General features: G+C 43.2%; 1 protein-coding gene, 1 non-coding gene and 1 pseudogene across 6 annotated transcripts in view; all 3 read right to left on the bottom strand.

Moving 5' to 3' along the window:
* The window catches only part of LOC118649930, a 29,926-nt pseudogene extending 11,727 nt beyond the window's left edge, over positions 1–18,199 (bottom strand).
* Positions 1–20,543, bottom strand: part of LATS2 (large tumor suppressor kinase 2) — a 91,697-nt gene that overhangs the window by 52,384 nt on the left and 18,770 nt on the right. For 4 of the 5 annotated variants that reach the window (XM_036297480.1, XM_036297483.1, XM_036297481.1 and 1 more), the window contains exon 2: positions 18,092–18,619. In XM_036297480.1, coding sequence (XP_036153373.1) covers positions 18,092–18,427 — 336 coding nt within the window. In that variant the 5' untranslated portion in view covers positions 18,428–18,619. Of the gene's footprint in view, positions 1–18,091; positions 18,620–20,543 lie in introns of those variants that run through there. The other variant, XM_036297482.1, reaches the window with a different exon arrangement.
* Positions 17,320–17,426, bottom strand: LOC118652220. The gene has a single exon (XR_004966487.1). It is a non-coding gene; the product is annotated as a U6 spliceosomal RNA (small nuclear RNA).

Here is a 20,543-nt window from a genome sequence, read left to right as displayed (position 1 = left end):
AAACCTAAGCCTGTAAGTGCTGCAAAGTTAAGACACCAAAACCTAAGGACAATCAATCAAAAAAAGTCTTTCCCAGGCCCAATCAGTGGTTGAAGGTTTAATGTCGACCTATGAACCAGGAGATCACAGTTCGATTCACCGTTATGGCACATGCCTGTGTTGTGGGCTCGATCCCCAGTAAGGAGCATGCAGGAGGCAGCCCAGCCAATTGATGATTCTCTCTCATCATTGATGATTCTATCTCCCACTACCTTTTTCTCTGAAATCAATAAAATAATAATATATATAAATGTCTCTCCCTAGCCCCAGGGGGTGAAACACCCCTAACCACTTCCAGTTAGGTGCTGCCCAATTCAAATCAATTTTGGCTCAAAATCTTAAAATTCTCAATATGTTTCAGTTTGCCTTTTAACATCAGTTATTTGCAATAAGTCATAGAACATCTATTTGAATGTGGAATAAAATGCAGATGTTAAAAATGAAAATAGAGAAGATTAAAAATGGTAGCAGAGTAAGTGGATGGTACACACACATGCTCTTAGTACCAAACTGGAATTACAACTAAAATACAAAACAACATCCTGAATAATCAGCTGAAGACTAGCTGGAGAGAACCCTGATAACCAAGGACGGAAAGTAGAGTCTGCATAGAGACTGGTAAAAGGAGCCAGGGCTGGCTGGGCTCCCACAGACAGAAGCTCAAGTTCCAGAGAGATATCTCAGCTGTGGGGGAATCTTGGGTCTAATCCTGAAGCTGGGCCCCCCAGCAGAGAGCACCAGAACTGAGAGAGGTGTCCAAATAACATCTGGCTGTGAAATAGAGAGCACCAGAACTGAGAGAGGTATCCAAATAACATCTGGCTGTGAAAAACAGCAGGGTTGCTGTCTGCCAGGGAGAGATGGCTGAAAATGCAGGCATACTCTTAAAGGGTGAACATACAAAATTCCATATGCAGCCACTCACCTTTTGTTCTGGCAGGTGGAAGGGCAGAGTAGATTGACCAGTATAAGCAGAAGCCAGGGTAGGGGGCTCTGTGGTTAAAGCGTAGAAGGAAGACACCCCAGTTTCCTGGCCTGACTCATTCCCTCACACTGTGGAGGTCATCTTTCTCACGCAGTCATTTGCTGTCCAGGTGGCTTTGCAGGGGAGAAGACGGTCGACCCATCCTATTGGAAAATCACCTTGCCCCACAGTGTGGAATTTCTGAGGCCCATTAAGAAACTGAGAATAGCCCTAACCAGTTTGCCTCAGTGGATAGAGCCTGCGGACTCAAGGGTCCCAGGTTTGATTCTGGTCAAGGGCATGTACCTTGGTTGCGGGCACATCCCCAGTGGGGAGTGTGCAGGAGGCAGCTGATCGATGTTTCTCTCTCATCAATGTTTCTAACTCTCTATCCCTCTCCCTTCTTCTCAGTAAAAATTCAATAAAATATACTTTTTTTAAAAAAGACTGAGAATAAGAATTAGCCTCAAGGCCAGTGATGGCGAACCTATGACACGCACGTCAGAGGTGACACGCAAACTCATTTTTTTGGTTGATTTTTCTTTGTTAAATGGCATTTAAATATATAAAATAAATATCAAAAATATAAATCTTTGTTTTACTATGGTTGCAAATATCAAAAAATTCCTATATGTGACATGGCACCAGAGTTAAGTTAGGGTTTTTCAAAATGCTGACACGCTGAGCTCAAAAGGTTCGCCATCACTGCTCTAGGCAGAAGCAATTGCCCCACCCCTGTTGGCAAAACTCTTGCCACACCTGTGATGATTGCCTGAGGGCTACTCAATACTGAATCCAATCAGTCTGCAGGCAGAGGGGGGGGTCTCTCGAGACCTTGAGTCTTTCTTGATCTAATTAGTCTGAAACAATGTTTGATTCTGTTTTGCAGTAAGGATTGAGAGGTGCAGCAGATCTACCTAATACACAGTCACAAACCCAATCAGGCATCCAAAATGAGGAGATTAAAAAAGCACACAACAGCCCTAGCCGGCTTGGCTCAGTGGATAGAGCATCAGCCTGCGGACTGAAGGGTCCCAGGTTCGATTCTGGCCAAGGGCACATGCCCGGGTTGCGGCTTAATCCCCAGTGAGGGATGTGCAGGAGGCAGCCGATCAATGATTCTCTCTCATCATTGATGTTTCTATCTCTCTCTCCTTCTCTCTTCCTCTCTGAAATCAATAAAGAAATATATTTTAAATAAATAAATAAATAAAAATAAAAAAACATACAACAACCCTGAAATGACAGAACAAGAGAATTTTCCAGAAGAAAAGATAAATGAAATGGAGATAACAAATTTATCTGATCTAGAGTTCAGAATAATGATGGTAAAGATGCTCAACAGCATGATAAAAGATATAGTAAATATGAAAACAAAAATAACGAACAACATAGAACAAATAAAGAACACATTAGACAGTGGTTCTCAACCTTCTGGCCCTTTAAATACAGTTCCTCATGTTGTGACCCATTAATATAGAAAATGTGTTTGAGAAATAATGGCAGAAAATTTCCCCAACCTGGTGAAGGAAAAAGTCAGACAAGTTCAGGAGGCACAGAGAGTCCCAAGAAAGAGGAACCTAAACAGGCCAACGCCCAGACACATCATAATTAAAATGCCCAAAATCAAAGACAAAGAGATCATGTGAAAGGCAGCAAGTGAAAAGCAAACTGTTACCTGAAAAGAAGCTCCCATAAGGCTGTCATATGATCTCTCATCAGAAACTCTACAAGCAAGAAGGGAATGGCATGAAGTACTCAAAGTAATGGAGAGCAAGGATTTGAAACCAAGATTACTATATCCAGCAAGGCTATCATTCAAAATAGACGGTGAAATAAAGAGCTCCCCAGACAAAAAAAAAAAAAAAAAGGCTAAAGAAGTTCATCACCATCAAGGCAGAATTAAAAGGGATGATGTAATGAGAAGAAATAGAGAGAGAAACCTAGGCATACAGAATTAAAATGGCAATAAATAAGTAACTATCAATAATAACCTTAAATGCAAATGAATTAAATGCTCCAATCAAAAACATAGGGTACTGAATGGATACAAAGCATTACCCAACTATATGCTGGCTACAAGACACCACCACAGAACAAAAGACTGACACAGGATGAGAGTGAAGGGATGGGAAAAAAATATTCCATGCAAATGGAAACGAAAAAATGTGGTGGGGTAGCAATACTCGTATCTGACAAAACAGACTTCAAAATGAAGGCCATCACAAGAGACAACAAAGATCATTACATATACTAAAGGGATCGATCCAATAAGAGGCTATAATGCAGGTAAACATATAAGCACCCAATATAGAAGCTCCTCAATACATATAAAAAACTTCTAGAAGACTTTTAGGGAGAGATCAACAGCAATACTGGCATAGTAGGGGACTTTAACACCTCCTGACTTCACTGCATAGATCTTCCAGACAAAAAATTAACAAGGAAACAGTGACTCTAATGGACACACTGGATCAGTTGGACTTAATTGACATTTATAGAACATTTCACCCCAAAGATGCAGAATATACAATCTTTTCAATTGCTCATGGGTCATTCACAAAGGTAGACCACATGCTAGGACGCAAAACAAGCCTCTACAAGTTCAAGAAGATTAAAATCATATAAAGCATCTTCTCAGATCACAGTGGAATGAAATTAGAAATCAACTACAATAAAAACAACCGAAAACATTCAAATACATGGAGGCTAAATAGCATGTTATTAAACAATGAAGGGTTACCAATGAGATCAAGAAAAAAAATAAAAAAAAATTCTTGGACAAATGAAAATGAACACACAACAACCCCAAATTGCTGGGACACAGCAATAGCAGTCCTGAGAGGCAAGTTCATAGCACTACAGAACTACCTCAAAACAATAATAAAATTAATAATAAATTATTTAACCCTACAACTTAAAGAACTAGAAATAGAACAAGAAAAGCCCAGAGTAAGTGGAAAGAAGGAAATAATAAAGATTAGAGCTGAAATAAAGGACATAGAGACTAAAAAAAATAAAAATAAAAATACAAAAGATCAGTGAAACCAAGAACTGGTTCCTTGAAGGGATAAACAAGAAAACAATCTGGACAGTGTAGATGAAATGGACAAATTCCTAGAAAAATACAATCTCCCAAAACTGAATCAGGAAGAAACAGAAAACCGAATAGGCCACTAACAACTGATGAAATAGAAGCAATAATAATAATAATAATAATAATAATAATAATAATAAAAACTCCCAGCAAACAAAAGCCCTGGTCCAGATGGCTTGGGGGGGGGGGGGGCTTATCAAACACTCAAAGAACTAACACCTATACTCCTCAAAATCCAAGAGAAAGGAACATTTCTAAGCTCTTTTTATGAGGCTAGCATTATCTTTATAATAAAGAGCTAACATGCTAATTAGACTGAATAGCCGAACAACCACCCGGATGACCTTCCGAATGACGGTTCAGATGACCCTCCAGATGAAGCCAGGGCTGCAAGGGCCGGCTGGGGCTACAAGGGCTGGCCGAGGCAGCCAGGGTAGCAAGGGCCGAGTCCCTTGCACGAATTTCATACATCGGATCTCTAGTATATTAAAAAGATCATAAACCATGACCAAGTGGTAGTTATTCCAGGGATGCAAGGTTGGTACAATATTCACAAATCAATAAATGTGATACATCACATAAACAAACTGAAAGACAAAAATCACATGATCATATACATAGATGCAGAAAAAGCATTCAACAAAATCCAACACCCAGTTTTGATAAAAACCCTCACCAAAGTGGGAATGGAGGGAGTATACATCAATATGATAAAGGCCATATATGACAAATCTACAACCAACATTATGCTCAATGGGCAAAAACTAAAACCATTTCCCCTAAGAACAGGAACAAGACAGGGATGTCCACTTTCACCACTCTTATTCAACACTAGGGGACCAGTGCATGAATTTGGGCACCTCGAAAGGAACTATGGGCCATGAGGCTGCAGTGGGCACAGGGGTGGGTCTCGGCCCATCCTCCATGTCCCCACCCAGCCCCTCCTGCGTGGCCCTGGTCCCATCTGCCTTCAGCCCCACTCCCACAGCTGCTGCTCCAATGTGCTGATGGCACCAGCCCCGCTCTCACCCACTGACAGCTCAGAGCGATTGGGGCCGGCACCATCAGTGGGTGCAAGCAGTGGCTACTGCCCCAATCGCCCTTCAGGAGCAGGGGGAGGTGGAGAAGACCTCAGGAGCGATCGGGATCAGCAACCACCACTCACATCCGCTGATGGTGCCGGGCACCGGCAGTGAATGCGAGCGGCGGCTCCGGGGACGGCGCCAGCAGCAGGTGCGAGCGCTGGGCAGGACCGCAGCTCATGGGCCCCCCCACCCGCTGGTCATTCCAGAAGGTCATTCTGCCGTCTGATCTAATTAGCATATTAGCTCTTTATTATACAGGAGAATGAATTCTCAGAAAGAGAAACTAAACAAACAATCCCATTTACCATTACAGCAAAAAATTTAAGAAACTTAGGAATAAACTTAACAAGGAAGTAAAAGACTTGTACTCAGAAAACTACAGGACATTGGAAAAAGAGACAGTGGAATACATAAACAATTGGAAGAATATTCCGTGTTCATGGACTGGTAGAATAAACATCATTAAAATGCTCATAATACCCAAGGCAATTTACAAATTCAATGCAATCTCTATTAAAATACCAATAGCATATTTCACAGATTTATAATAAATACTCCAAAAATTTATATGGAACCTAAAAAGAGCCTGAATAACTGCAGTAATCTTGAGAAAGAAGAACAAAGTTGGAGGAATCACAATACCAGATATCAAGTTATATTACAAAGCCACTGTAATCAAAACAGCCTGGTACTGGCACAAGAACAGGTACATAATTCAATGGAACAGAACAAAGACCCAGAAACTGAATCAAGCCATTACACTCAATTAATATATGACAAAGGAGGCAAGAGCATATAATGGAGTCAAGATGGTCTCTTCAATAAATGGTGGTGTTAAATTGGATAGATATATGCAAAAAAATGAAACTAGACCACCAACTTACACCATACACAAGAATAAACTCAAAATGTATAAAAGACTTAAATTTAAATGTAAGTCGGGAAACCATAAAAATCCTAAAAGAAAGCATAGGCAGCAAAATCTCAGACATCTCTCATAGCAATATGTTTGAGGATACATCTACTAGGGCAAAGGAAACTAAGGAGAAAATAAACAAATAGAACTACAAAAAAATAAAAAGCAGCAAAAGAAAGCATCAACAAAACCAAAAGGGAGCCAAATGTATGGGAGAACATATTTGGCAATGATACATCTGATAAATATATTATATATATTATTATCCAAAATATATAAGGAACTCATACAATGTAACAAAAGGAAGACAAACAATCCAATTAAAAAATGGGCAAAGGACCTAAATAGACACTTCTCATTAAGTGGACATACAGATGGGCAAGAGACATATGAAAAAATGTTTAAAGTCACTCACTTTGGTTTTAGTCACTCACTTATATAATAAAATATCATCAGAGAGATGCAAATTAAAACGACAATGAGGTATCACCTCACACCAGTCAGAATGGCTACCATCAACAACTCAACAAATGACAAGTGCTGGCAAGGATTGTGGAGAAAAGGGAATCCTAGTACACTGCTGGTGGGAATGCAGACTGGTGCAGCCATTATGGAAAACAGTATGGAGTTTCCTCAAATAATTAAATATGGAACTGCCATTTGACCCAGTGATCCCACTTCTAGGAATATATCCTAAGAAACCTGAAACATCAATCAGAAAGAATGTATGCACCTCTATGTTCATAGCAGCATAATTTACAATAGCTAAGATTTGGAAACAGCCCAAGTGCCCATCAGTAGACGCGTGGATAAAAAAAATTTATACCATGGGATACTATGCAGCATTAAAAAAGAAGAATCTTTTACCCTTTGAGATAGCATGGAGGGATCTGTAGAGTATCATGCTAAATGCAATAAGTCCGTCACTTGATCTCACTCATATGTGGATTCTACTTAACAAAATAAATTTATGAATGGAGTGGATCCAGAGACAGGGAAGCATGGAACAGAGTATGTAATCTTGGAGGGAAGGGGTAGGGGTGGGTGGATGGGAGGTAATCAACCAAAGACCTGGAATGCATATTTGCATAACCCATGGACACAGACAATACGGTGGTAAAGGCCTGTGGCGGGGCAGTGGCAGGCTAGTGGGGTCAATGGGGGAGAAGGGAGACATATGTAATGTTTTCAATAATAAAGATTTTAAAAAAGAAAATATTTAGCCCTGGCTGGGTAGCTCTGTTGGTTAGAGCTTAGGCCCCATACATCAAGGTTGCAGGTTCAATCCCCAGTCAGGGCACACACAAGAGCAACCAATGAATGCATACATAAGTGGAACAATAAATAGATGTCTGTGTGTCTCTCTCCTCTCCCCGCCCTTCCTTTCTCCCTCTATCCCTTCCCTCTATCTCTAAAAAAAAAAATCAATAAAAATATTTTTTAATGAAAATATTTATAACAAAATGTTTATCCTTTCACTTATTTATCAGATCTTTTTTATCAGATCTTTATTTATCAGATCAGTTTAAGCAGCGGTTCTCAACCTGTGAGTCACAACCCCTTTGGCGGTCAAACGACCCTTTCACAGGGGTCGCCTAAGACCATCCTGCATATCAGATATTTACATTACGATTCATAACAGTAGCAACATTACAGTTATGAAGTAGCAACGAAAATAATTTTATGGTTGGGTCACAACATGAGGAACTGTATTTAAAGGGCCAGAAGGTTGAGAACCACTGTCCTAGACAATGGTAACCAGAACAAAGCCACTGCCTCATGGGGCTTGAAATCTAAAAGTTGAGATAGATATTAAACAAAATCACTACTTAGCAACACATTCTGATGAATGCTATGATGGGAAATTTACAATGTAATGAGAGAGGATAAAACACGGGGATCTGTTTCAGTCTCAGGGATCAGAAAGGCTTTGTGAGACCACAACATCAAGACAAGCCTTTGAAGAAGAATGGGCATTACACAGACGGGGGCCAGTGTAGAAAGTCTGGGAAAAGGCAGTAAAGCTGGATAGGACAGAGCATCAACTGCAGGAAAAGTGATGATGTGACCAGAGGCTGCAGGGTGGACCCTGCCTGCCCAGCGAAGAACTCATCCCAAGTATAGTGGGAAGGGTTTCCAGAAGGGAAATGACAAAATCTTTTCCATTTCAGGATGATCACTTGGAGGGCTCTGTGCAGGGAACAGATGGGGACAAGGGTGGGAGGAACAGTCAGGAGACACAGCCATCTGGATGAATGAAGGTGGAGGCGTGGTGGTGGGACAAAGGGAGGTGGACAGGTGCCAGACGCACTCTGGAAGCGCACTGACTGGGTCTGGTGGTAACTTAGATAACGAAATATACATATGCATATTTTGGAACAGAAGAATTGGGATTATATTGTATATATTGTTTTGTGATAAACTCTTTTCCACCTGTCACCATTGGTACATTCCTCCTCACTTTCTTTAATTTCCTTTCATTAGAAAAAATTTTGGCCTCTTTTACACCAAAATGTGGTCATACCTGGGCTAACAGAATTATAGGCAATTTTTATTTTCTTTTTATACTTTTCTATATTTTCCAAATTTATACAATAACACATATTACTTTAATAATTAGGGAGAAGTGGGGTAGGGGAGTATGGTACAAAAGTATGACTTGTTTGTGTTTTGTCAAAGTAATTTTAAATCCTACTTTTAAAGGTATACAGTTTATCTTTCGGCAGGGCCAAATTTAAGTTGCAAGTCAAAAAATAGGAGGGGAGGAGAGGCAAGGAACTGCTACACCCAAAATCTATTGTAATATAATTTCCTGTGACATTACTGACATTCCTAAGCTAAAGTGTTTCTTTTTTCCTTCTCTTATTAATATTCAGGGTAGCAATGGGTGTTCAGTAACATTGAAAAGTCATTCCTGTCCAAGAGGAATGACTTTATCTTTTTCATTAGCAAAATGCTTATATTACAGTGAAATAATCCTAAGGCAGGATCTTGTCATTGAAATAAAGGAAGAGTGGCTCAATGTTAGCCTTTCTCACAGCATCTCTAGAGTGTTCCTGATAGTGCACACTGTTAGAGCTAAACAAAGTAAATGATGCAAAGTCATATTTCTGTCCATGCCAGCATCTGACGAGTGAGCTGAGGATTCTTCGAGGGCCGGTCCATGGGCCCATCTTTGCAAACCTCTCTCTTCACCTCTGACAGAGCACATCTCAGAGGCACTTGCCCCCACCCCCAACCGCAGCACTTTACACACAGGAGAATGGGCAGGGCACAGTAATCTGCCAACAAGGGCCCCTTTGGAGTTAGAAATAAATGACTGTGTGGAAGGAGCAGCTCATATGCAGCTGGAAGAATCAAGAAGACCCTGTGGTAACAAGAATTTGAGTTGAACCACAACAGATGCCCAAATCCAGACACAGGAAGGTGGGAAGCAACATAACCAGCCAAAAAAAAAGATGTCAAAAGTTCTTCACAAGAAGCCTTTGGGAGTGCCTGGGAACAGGCCAGGCCATAGGGCACAGGGGCAAAGTGAGAGGGCTCCCCAGGAAGGACCAGCCTGGTGGGCTGCAGGGGGCCAGAGCTAGACAGAAAGAAGTCCCAGAGAATAACCACCAGGGAATGGGACACACATCAGCAAACAAAGCACTGGCAATGGCCGCAGTAGTCCACAGTGAAGAGATAAGCAGCATGCATGGGCCACATTAAGGGAGCACTGCTGTCCTTCCTGTCACATGCGTGAGACAAGCACATGTAACCAGCACTTGCTGGGGACACGGTTCAGTAACAATGGGGGCAGGGCAGAGCTCCAGCTACCTGTGTGATCCCCGAAACCAAGTCATAGTTGCCTCTGAAATGCTGAGAGGACCAATGGAGTCCATGTCAAACCACTGCTATATGGTTTCAGTGAGGCCAGTGCTCAGAACCACAACAGCGCTTGGCCCGAGGGCTGTTCAAACATCATGCATGAGGTGGGGGATCTGAGGGCCCAGAAGACCTCACCCCTCTGTGGGTCTCCTTTATTTGAAAAAAATTCGAGGAATAACACATGACTAGAGGCCTGATGCACGACATTTGTGCACTGGGGGTGGAGGTGGGGGGGTCCCTCATCCTGGCCTGTGCCCTCTTCCAGTCCAGGACCCCTCAGGGGAACAGGCTTAAGTCAGCAGTCGGACATCCCCCGAGGGGTCCTTAGCGCTGCCTCAGAGGCGGGAGAAGCTCCCACCACCATTGCTGCACTTGCCAAACGTGAGCCCGGCTTCTGGCTGATTGGTGCTCTCCCTGAGAAAGTGCACTGACCACCAGGGAGCAGCTCCTGCAGTGAACTTCTGCCCACTGGTGGTCAGTGCACACCATAGCGACTGGTCGTTCTGCCATTCGGTCGATTTACATATTAGAGTTTTATTATATAGGATAATTGAGAAGCTTGACTTTCTGCACCTTTTAGCTTGAGAATGCAAAGAATTCACCCCCTTTTCCTACTACCCGATCACCCTAACTTAACTCGGTGCTATGACCATTGTTCTCAGGAAACTTGCCTTTGAATGCACATCCTGACCATTGACTTTTTCCTTCTGCTGCATTTGTTGTAATAAATCGGTTTATTTGTTTACATTTCTTCCTAACCTCACTCCATTAGAGATTTAAATCACTTAAACACATACAATATTACATCAGAATTAGGAAAATTAGATTAACACAGAAATTCTAGACCAGAGAAATGTAGCGTGTCAGGCCAGGGCTCTAAAGAGTCTGCAAAACTGCCAGACTTAGCACTCCTCATGCAGATCAGTGAGGGAAGCTCAGGGAGGTCAGGATGTAGGTTGTCCACAGAGAAAAAGCACATAGCAACTGCTCAAAGCATTTCCTAGCGCATCCGACTGAAGGAAATCTCTCACCTGTCTTCCTTCAGGGGACATACGTGGTAAATTGCTTTGTTATTCTAAGGGTCTGAGAGCCACTGAATTAGCTCCTGGCTCTCCTAAGCCTCACCTACCCTGCACACACTGTAGTCTGAGTGCAGTGAGCACCCTCACACCTGTTAGCCCTCAACCATGCACTGAGAACACAAGTCACATGCTTCTGAAAAGCAGAAATGTTACATATTTTAACATCACTGCAAAATCAAGCAAGTGATTTTAAAACTTTGTCAGGAAGAAAAAGAGGGAAAACCTGGTAATTTGAACATTTGAGACCATAAGGATGAACAGAAAAAGTGAAACTAAATGCTTTAAAAAGTCAAAGCTGCCCTGGTCAGGTAGCTCACTGTGCTGGAGCATCATCCTGACGCACCAAAGTTTTGGGTTTGATCCCCGGTCAGGGCACATACAAGAAGAAACCAATGAATCTATATATATAAAAGCCTAAGTGACTGTTATGACCGAACGACCAGAACAACTGGTCAATCAGTCACTATGACATTCACTGACCACCACAGGGCAGATGCTCAATGCAGGAGCTGCCCCCTGGTGGTCAGTGCGCTCCCAAGCCAACCTCCCGTGGTCCCTAATCCCCCCTCGCCAGCCAGCCAATCTCCCGCTGCCCCTATCCCCCTGGCTGACTAAATTCCCATGGCCTCTCCCCACCCCCGTTGGCCAACCTCCCACAGCCCCTTGCCCTGGCCGGCCGACCCCCCAAGATGGCCCCAATCAGGGGGCTGGCCAGCCAACCTCCCACGGTCCCTCCCCCCGGCCAGCTGGCCCCCCAACTGGCTAGCCTACCTCCCACGGTCCCCCCACATGGGCCCCGATTGGGGTGCCAGCCGGCCAACCTCCTGGGGTCCCTCCCCGTGGCCGGCTGACCCCCCCCCCCCCGATAGGCCTCAATCACCAGCCAGGCCAAGGTACCCCCACCCATGCACGAATTTGTACACCGGGCCTCTAGGACATAAATAAAGTGGGACAACAAATATATGTTTCCCTCTCTCCCTTCCTCTCTCTAAAATCAATAAAAGATAAAAATCCTATATAATAAAAGGCTAATATGCAAATAGACCGAACAGCGGAACAACCGAACTAAATAACCTGTCACTATGACGTGCGCTGAACACCAGGGGCCGTGTGCGGAACATGTCAGGCACTGGCCGCAGCAGGATGGTGGAGCAGTTGAGAGGGGGCACCACACCAAGGTGGGGCACCAGTCGCTGTCATCAGGGTGAGCCTCTGGTGGTCACTGAAAATTCTTTGCTCCTGCACGCCACAGTCCCGCCCAGTGCTCACACCCACTGCCGGCCCCGGTCCCACTCACACCCACTGCTGGCGCCAGCTCCAATCGCTCCATGCCGTCAGCGGGTGCAAGTGGGGCCGGCACCGTCAGCGCATGGGAGCAACGGCAGCAGTGGCAGGAGCGGGGCTGCTAGCAGACAGGGGACCAGGAGTCGTGGCAGGAGTGGCTGGGCAGGGGCACGGAGGATGGGCCAGGACCTGCCCCTGTGCCTACCACAGCCTTGCAGCCCACAGTTCCTTTCAAGGTGCACAAATTTGTGCACTGGGTCCCTAGTAAATAAAATAAAAAGTAAAAGCTAAATAGAAGTTATTATTTATTTCAGTAATTAAAGTGTCCAATGATACTCTAACCAAAATACTTATCTTTCCACTTCCTTACATCTATATTTAAATAACAGCTCCTTCCTTAAGGATTAGTCTATTGGCCTTGTTTTTTTTTCCCCACAAAAATTTTCATGTCTTTAGTAATTTATGTGCAAAACATTTATGAACATTGTATCATTTGACATCTACATTATGTCATTACATAGAAAATACTTATAAAGTCCTTTACTTTTCCAGAAATTGCTATTTAAAAATCTACCCATACCTGCTAGTTACATAGGTATAATTTGCTGAGTAAAATAGTCCCTGAGCTATATGCTTAAGAATCATGTATTTTTCTTACATAATTTTCATTGTAACAATTAAAAAAAAAAAACAACTCATCTATAAACACTCAAATATATTCAATAAGACTTAGTCCAAATAAAATGGAAAAGTGTATTTATATGTATGCATGTGCAACAGACAGAATACAGCATATGAAAGTGTGCATCACCACTAAACACCTATAATGAGGAAAACACGGAGTCCATCTATAACAGGGGTGGGCAAACTTTTTGACTCGAGGGCCACAATGGGTTCTTAAACTGGACCGGAGGGCGAGAACAAAAGCACGGATGGAGTATTTGTGTGAACTAATATAAATTCAAAGTAAACATCATTACATAAAAGGGTACGGTCTTTTTTTTCAATAGTTTTATTCATTTCAAACGGGCCGGATCCGGCCTGTGGGCCGTAGTTTGCCCACGGCTGATCTATAATCTAATCTAATAAAAGACAGACATGCAAATTGACTGTACCTTTGCTATGCCTTAAGCCACACCCACCAGCCAATCAGAGCAACTATATGCAAATTAACTCAACCAAGATGGCGGCTGGAAGCCACGGAGCTGAAGTGAGCAGGAGGCTTGGTTGCGCCAGTGATGGAGGAAGCCAAGCTTCCCACCAGCTCTGAGCTCCACTGAAGGCAACAAAGTTTCAATTATAGAAGGTAAATAAATTCCAGAATAAAAAAAGAAAAAGAAAAAAAGAAAAGGCTAGGAGCTTCCGTCGCCAGGGGGCTTGGCCAGCCTGAAAAGAGCCCTCAGCCCCTCACCCAGACTGGCCAGGCACCCCAGTGTGGACCCCCCACCCTAAAGGGGGTGTGGCCAGCCTGAAAACAGCCATCAGCCCCTCACCCAGGCTGGCCAAACCTCCATGGGGTGAGGGTCCTCACTGGGGGGGGCTTGACCAGCCTGCAAACAGCCATCAGCCCCTCACCCAGGCTGGCCAGGCACCCCAGCGGGCCTCCCACCCTGATCCAGGACACCCTTCAGGGCAAACCAGCCAGCCCCACCCGTGCTCCAGGCCTCTATCCTATATAATAAAAGGGTAATATGCAAACTGACCCTAACAGCAGAAAGACTGGGAATGACTGGTCACTATGACACACACTGACCACCAGGGGGCAGACGCTCAATGCAGGAGCTGCCCCCTGGTGGTTAGTGCACTCCCACAAGGGGAGCTCTGCTCAGCCACAAGCCAGGCTGATGGCTGCCAGTAGAGCGGTGGTGGTGGGAGCCTCTCCTGCCTCAGCAGCACTAAGGATGTCCGACTGCAGCTTAGGCCTGCTCCCTGCTGGCAAGTGGACATCCCCCGAGGGCTGCCGGGCTGCCAGAGGGATGTCTGACTGCCAGCTTAGGCCCAATCCCCCGGGGAGCAGGGCTAAACCAGCAGGTGGTCATCCCCCGAGGGGGCCCAGAATGGGAGAGGGCACAGGCCAGGCTGAAGGACCCCCCCCCCCAAGTGCACAAAGTTTTGTGCACCGGGCCTCTAGTAATCTATAATAATAAAAGCATAATATGCTAATTAAACCGGATGTCCTTCCAGACGACCTTCCAGACGAAGCTGGGGCTGTGAGGGAAACCCAGGTCCCAGGTGCCTGCCAGCAGCTGGAGGGAAGCCCCGGTCCCAGGTGCCATAGGGAAGCAGGCGCGGGAAGCCAGGGGAAGGCCTACTCTTGCACAAATTTTGTGCATCAGGCCTCTAGTTGCTATATAAGGTTTAAAATGTTACTTAGACTCAAACTACAAGAGAGCAAAACCACCTCAATTAAAAGGCACTACAATGGAAGACAAAGGGGAATCGCTCCAATAATAGGAATTCCCTGTACCTATTATATTGGAATTGGAACAATCTGCTTTATTCAAGATATTAGTATATACTGCTTTAGAGGTGCTGCTGATCTTTTCCTCTCACATTATCTGGGTTCACAGAGTGAGTTACTTTCTGACTAGAATTCTCTGAAAGCAAATGCAACCTCTATTGAACCAAGAGTCTGAGTTGGAGAATAACTGTGAAGGCACAGCTATTTTAAGTTTTATAAAGTAACACTATACACCCAACTGACTGAATTATTTCAAGAGTATTAAAATACGGTAAACGGAGTCTTTTCTACTATCAATTAACATAAATTAAATGATTATGGTAACTTTACTGGTGTCGTGATCCTCAATTTAACTGTACTTGTATTTTACTGTATTAGAAACAACACCAGCTTTATTTCTTGCACTGTAATCATCACTAATGGATTTTACCACAATGAGATCCCACCTGTATTTTTGATTATTTGTTTGAGTTGTTTCTTTTTGTCAGAGCTGAAACACAACTGCAAAGAATACCTAGCTCTGTGTACCTCTTTTGTTGGCAAGTGATTTGCAGGAGAAGAGTTTTAGCTTTACTGTTGTGTTGCAAGTCTCAGCAATGTCAGTCCAGCAGGGGCAGTACCTGACAGCATATCTAACTTCATATATTCAGAATGAGAAAGGTCATGCCATTGCTGTCAGCTTCCACTGCTGGAATACTCCACACTACATCATTCATGACTCTGGGCTTCATAAAAGCAACTCTCAACATAACAATGCTCTCTATACACAAGTTAGTCACAGTATATCCCAAAGTGTCAAGGAAAGCCCTACAAAATACGTGGTTCATTTCATGAACATGTAAATTCTCTAGGTAAGTTCTATAGTAATAAACTGCAACAGGAGGGTTGCGATTACTTTGGGACATAACAGAGGGCAGTTAGCCTTTTCCTGTGACTGTGATGACAGGAGTGCATACTCAGAATATTTCTAAGAAACCAAAAGTGCTGAAGCCATCCTGATGTGCTTAGACCATGAAATCATAATTTTCCAAGGCAGCAAAAATACCTAAGTTATTTCCAAATTCATGCAACTGTGACTTTTCAGATGATGAAGCATAGTAATCCCGCCTTTGGAAAACTGCTGTTTGAAACTGCTGTTTAAACTACTCTGTTATTCTTAGACAGTCTCTTATTCTATAGGTCAACTCTGTTATTTTTAGACTATAAAATAACTTTGTTTTTTTGTTTGAATAGAAAAGATAAACTTAACTGTCTGACCTTGCAAGCTAGCCATCTAAAGGGGCTGATACACTGATACTGATATTAATTCACATATTTGCCAAGTGTTTGTTCATCCAAGCTTACAGGTGTCTGTATAGATATGATATGGTACTCAAAGTTACAAGTTGTCTGTATAGATATGACAGGTGTTTGATTAGATACAATATGTACTCAAGATTATAAGCTGTCTTACACAAAGAACTAGAAGGGTATAAAAAGGAAATACTCCCTCCTGTGTTTATTCAGAATTTGACAGAGGTAATCTGCTCTGAACCTGCACGCAATAAAGATGACTCCTAACTAATTGGTTCATTAGGTGTCTTGTCCAGCTCACTGATTTGTGATACAACAATGACAGATGGTAATTAAGGACTTGCTTTCAGTAGTCATTTTATAAAGGAACTACATTTTTACTAGTTACATTTTACTAATTAATTTTTACCTTGGCTCAACCCTGGTTCCATTTTATTTGTATATATGTTTTATTTTTACTTTTCAATTACAGCTTGCTTTCAATATTACTTTCAATATTGTATTAGTTTCAGTTGCACAGTATAATGGTTAAACAATCATATACTTTAGAAAGTGTCCGTCCCTCCCGCACAACATTTCTAGTACCTACCTAGCACCTATTCCCTATGCTATACTTTACATCCCTGTGACTACTTTGTAATCACCAATAAAAATATGGAACACTTCTGTCTGCTGGCATGGCTCAGTGGTTAAGCACTCACCTGTGAACCAGGTCTCTGTTCAATTCCTGGCCAGGGCACATGCCCAAGTTGCAGGCTCTATCCCCAGTAGGGGGCATGCAGAAGGCAGCCAATCAATGATTCTCTCTCACTGAGGAGGAAACTGGTCTGGAAAGGTGTGTCGGGCCATAAAAACTGTGAACAATGCACTGCCCTGAGGGGAGGGGGGAAGGTCGTTATCGCTGGCCTCAGGACAGATCATCGGATATGGCCTGGGGACCCCCAACACCTGGGGGCCTTCCTGTAAGCCCATGAAAGGGGGCGGAACTATATCTGCAAGACAAAGACCCCAGAAGGTTATAAAAAGTGAAGCCCTCTGCGTGTTTCTTCACTCTGATTTGGAAATTATTCTCAGAATCCACTAGTGTTAATAAACGGGGTCCCTCCCTTTCTCTAGGAAGCGTGCTTGGTATTTCTTTGGTCTTCTGTAACATCATCATTGATGTTTCTTATCTCTCTCCCTTTCCCTTCCTCCCTAAAAATCAATAAAAATATGTTTAAAAGAAAAAGAAAAAAATAGAATTTTTTTCACGAATTTGCATGTCATCCTTGTGCAGGGGCCATGCTAATCTTCTCTATTTCATTCTAATTTTAGTATACGTGCTGCTGAAGTGATCACTGGTTCCATTTTATATGGCCCTGCCCCTCAACCTGGGTTTTATTTAGCTTTGTGAACTGCTAACAGTATCATAAAGGTATAGCTATAAATTGTGTATTTATGCATGATCAGTACCACCTCCACTAATGTGTCCCTTGTTCTTAAGCAACTGAGAAATCAGTCTGTGTTGCCACCATTTCAAAGATTTCTCTAGTCTTTCTCTTAATATGCGAAGTTAGATGTAACATAGTTGCATCTCCTATAATGGCATATCAACTGTTTTTTAAATAGCAGAAAACAGTCAAGGATTGCCAATTTGTGTTAATCAAACTTCCCCTTTTGCACAAACCAAAAACAAGGTAAGGGAAACCATTCTCCTCTTCCCTATGACAGTTCAGAATAAGCCCAACTAAACCCCACAGAAAGAGCTCCATGTGAGAGCCCTTCACAAGGACAAAACAGGACATACACGTGGCCCAATTCAGAAATTTCTGGATCTTGCCTGGATAGGAAAAGCAGCTAAAAAGACCCTTTGGGGGGCGGGGGGGCGGAGAGAAGACCCTTTTGGAGAGAAAGGGTCTAATTTGGATAACTTGGAAACCCTTCTCTGAATAGTGAACCACTCAAAGCACCTTTATGAGGAACCCTTACTGTGATGGCCACACAGCCCCTGGGATCTCACCCACCTGGTCACAGCCAGCGTTCACCAGCTCCTGCAGCATCTGTCGGTTCACTTCTGCAGTGGCCTGGGGACCTGATTCGTTGGCAAAAGGCAACAAGGAGTATCGGATCTCCCTCAGGGCTTTCTGGTACGGGCCAAACTTTGGGGCAGTTCTTGGCTGCTGCTGACGAGCAATATCCTTGCCCCCCAGGACATTGGTGTCCAGGGAAGTGTCGCTTGGTCCTACAGATGGCCCGTGAGTGGAAGACTTCGAGGGCTGCTTCAACCCCTCACGAATCTCCTGCAGTCGTTGCCGACTGTTTCCAGAGTAAGTTGTGGCAGGAAAAGTCTTTGGCCTCATTTTAAGTCGTTTCTTCTTACCATAAGTACAATCTTCTTAAAGGGTTTTATTTTTAAAAACTGAACAGTATCAGTTAGTTGTAAACATAGTTTCCAAACAATTTCCTTTAAAACATTTTCTTTCCTTCAATTTTTGTAGTTCCTATAGAGAACCAAAAGTTTCCAGAGCCTTCAATTTGAAGATCATCACTATCTGAAAAAGACGGGAAGACAATGTTCATTTGTGGTTTTCACATAACACTTTTCAGAAATGGACAATCATCTTGAAAATATTCCACTTGGAAAGATCAAGAAAGAAACCATTGAAACAGGAATTTTAGGGGAATATAAGCAGGCTTAGGGAACTTTTAGAACTGGGGTCCATGGAGAAAGCACAGGGCTACAGACTGGAAGAAGGTACATTTCCATAACACAAGGAAGCCAGGTGCAGTTATATTTATGTAAGACAAGGAAGCAGTAACAGGTACATCTCCATAACACAAGGGAGAGGCAACAGTTATATCTACATAAGATGGGAGTAGCCAAGAGGTCTATATTTACAAAATAAAAAAGGAGGAAGAAAGCCCAGAAGGAATGAGAGGACAATGAGGGAAGATGGCCTCAGGAGTAACTATAGTAACCAATTCAAAAGGGAATATTGACCAATCAGAGGGGATATCAGGACACAGGAACTGCAGCCTTTATAAACCATGGAAACAGAAAGTCTGTGGGACTCTTTCCCCCTCCCCACGTGGGAGTCTGTGCTGTGAGAATCTTTCCCTTTCCCCACGTGGGAGTCTGTACTTGTTCTTTAATAAATTTCCACCTTTGCTATACCACCTTCTGTCCGTGGATTCATTCTTCGACTCCGGCGGACAAAGAATCCGGGTTCCAGTCCAAAAATTCCATATCACCATTACCTCTCAGAAATTACAAAGCTGTTTGACTCTGGTTAGAGCATGTGATATCCAGGGCTGTCCCAAGATGTTTCCTGGACTATGTAATCTATAATAAAGCCAATCTCCACAAACTGATACTAATAAATATTCAACTCAAGGCAAGAATACTTCATTGTTATATATTTCATTTCTAAATCCACAGCTTGAGTATCTGGGTAAAACTTTCTTACACAGGTGTTGAATTTCTGGCTTGTTCCTAATAAATCAGGAGTGGGGAATCTTTTTTCTGCCAAAGGCCATTTAGATATTTATAACATAATTCAAGGACCATATAAAATTATCAAATTAAAAGTTTGATCAAACATTTAATTCTCAACCCTAATGTTAGGGGTAAAAATATAATACTGGGGACTAGCTATGGTTATGGGAAATATTAATCATGCTCTATTAACCATTTGCACACCATAAGCGTCTATAGACACAAGTGGTGGATCTTTTTAAATTAAATTAAAAATATCTTGGCAGTTAACTGGATTAACCATGATTGCTTTGTTCTGGTTAAAGAAAGGACATTCTAACTTGGCTGGAAGTTGTATGCCCCCGAGACCTGGGAGTCAACCTTGGACTTGGGAGTCAACCTTGGAATTTGGTTCATTCTCATTCAAGACCTGCCTATTATCATGGTAAGATTAACCACCTTGTTGTCCAAACAATGAAGTCCCACCCCAGCCTGCATAGTCTACTTCCCATGCCTGTAATATCCTACTTTCCCATGTAATCTTTGTCCTACCCTATATAAGCAGCTGGCTTATGGGGGGCTGCAGAGCAGATTTTTATGAATGACTTGCTGCTCTCCCATACTGCTGACAATCCTATATAATAAGAAAGAAACATGCAAATTAACCATCCCTCTGCTACGCCTAAGCCACGCCCACAAGCCACGCCCACAAGCCACGCCCACAAGCCAATCCGAGTGACTATGCAAATTATTTGACAAAGATGGCGGTTAATTTGCTTACTCAAGTGTCAACCGCCCCAGGAAGCAACGGCAGCCACGGCCGCAGGCCCCCAGGACCTTCGCCAGCCCCGGGAGGTGCGCCAAGACATGCCCGCGGGCTCCCAGGACTTTCTCGGGTCAGGGAGCCAAGGCCACCTGTGCCTAGCCAAGCCCGCGGGCTCCTGGGACCTTGCTGGCGGAGAGCAGGAGGTTTGGAGGACTTGGCAGAGCAGGAGACCACT

Source organism: Myotis myotis, unplaced genomic scaffold (assembly GCF_014108235.1).
Source record: "Myotis myotis isolate mMyoMyo1 unplaced genomic scaffold, mMyoMyo1.p scaffold_m19_p_3, whole genome shotgun sequence".
Taxonomy (NCBI): Eukaryota; Metazoa; Chordata; class Mammalia; order Chiroptera; family Vespertilionidae; genus Myotis; species Myotis myotis.
This window is presented reverse-complemented; position numbering and strand designations above follow the sequence as displayed.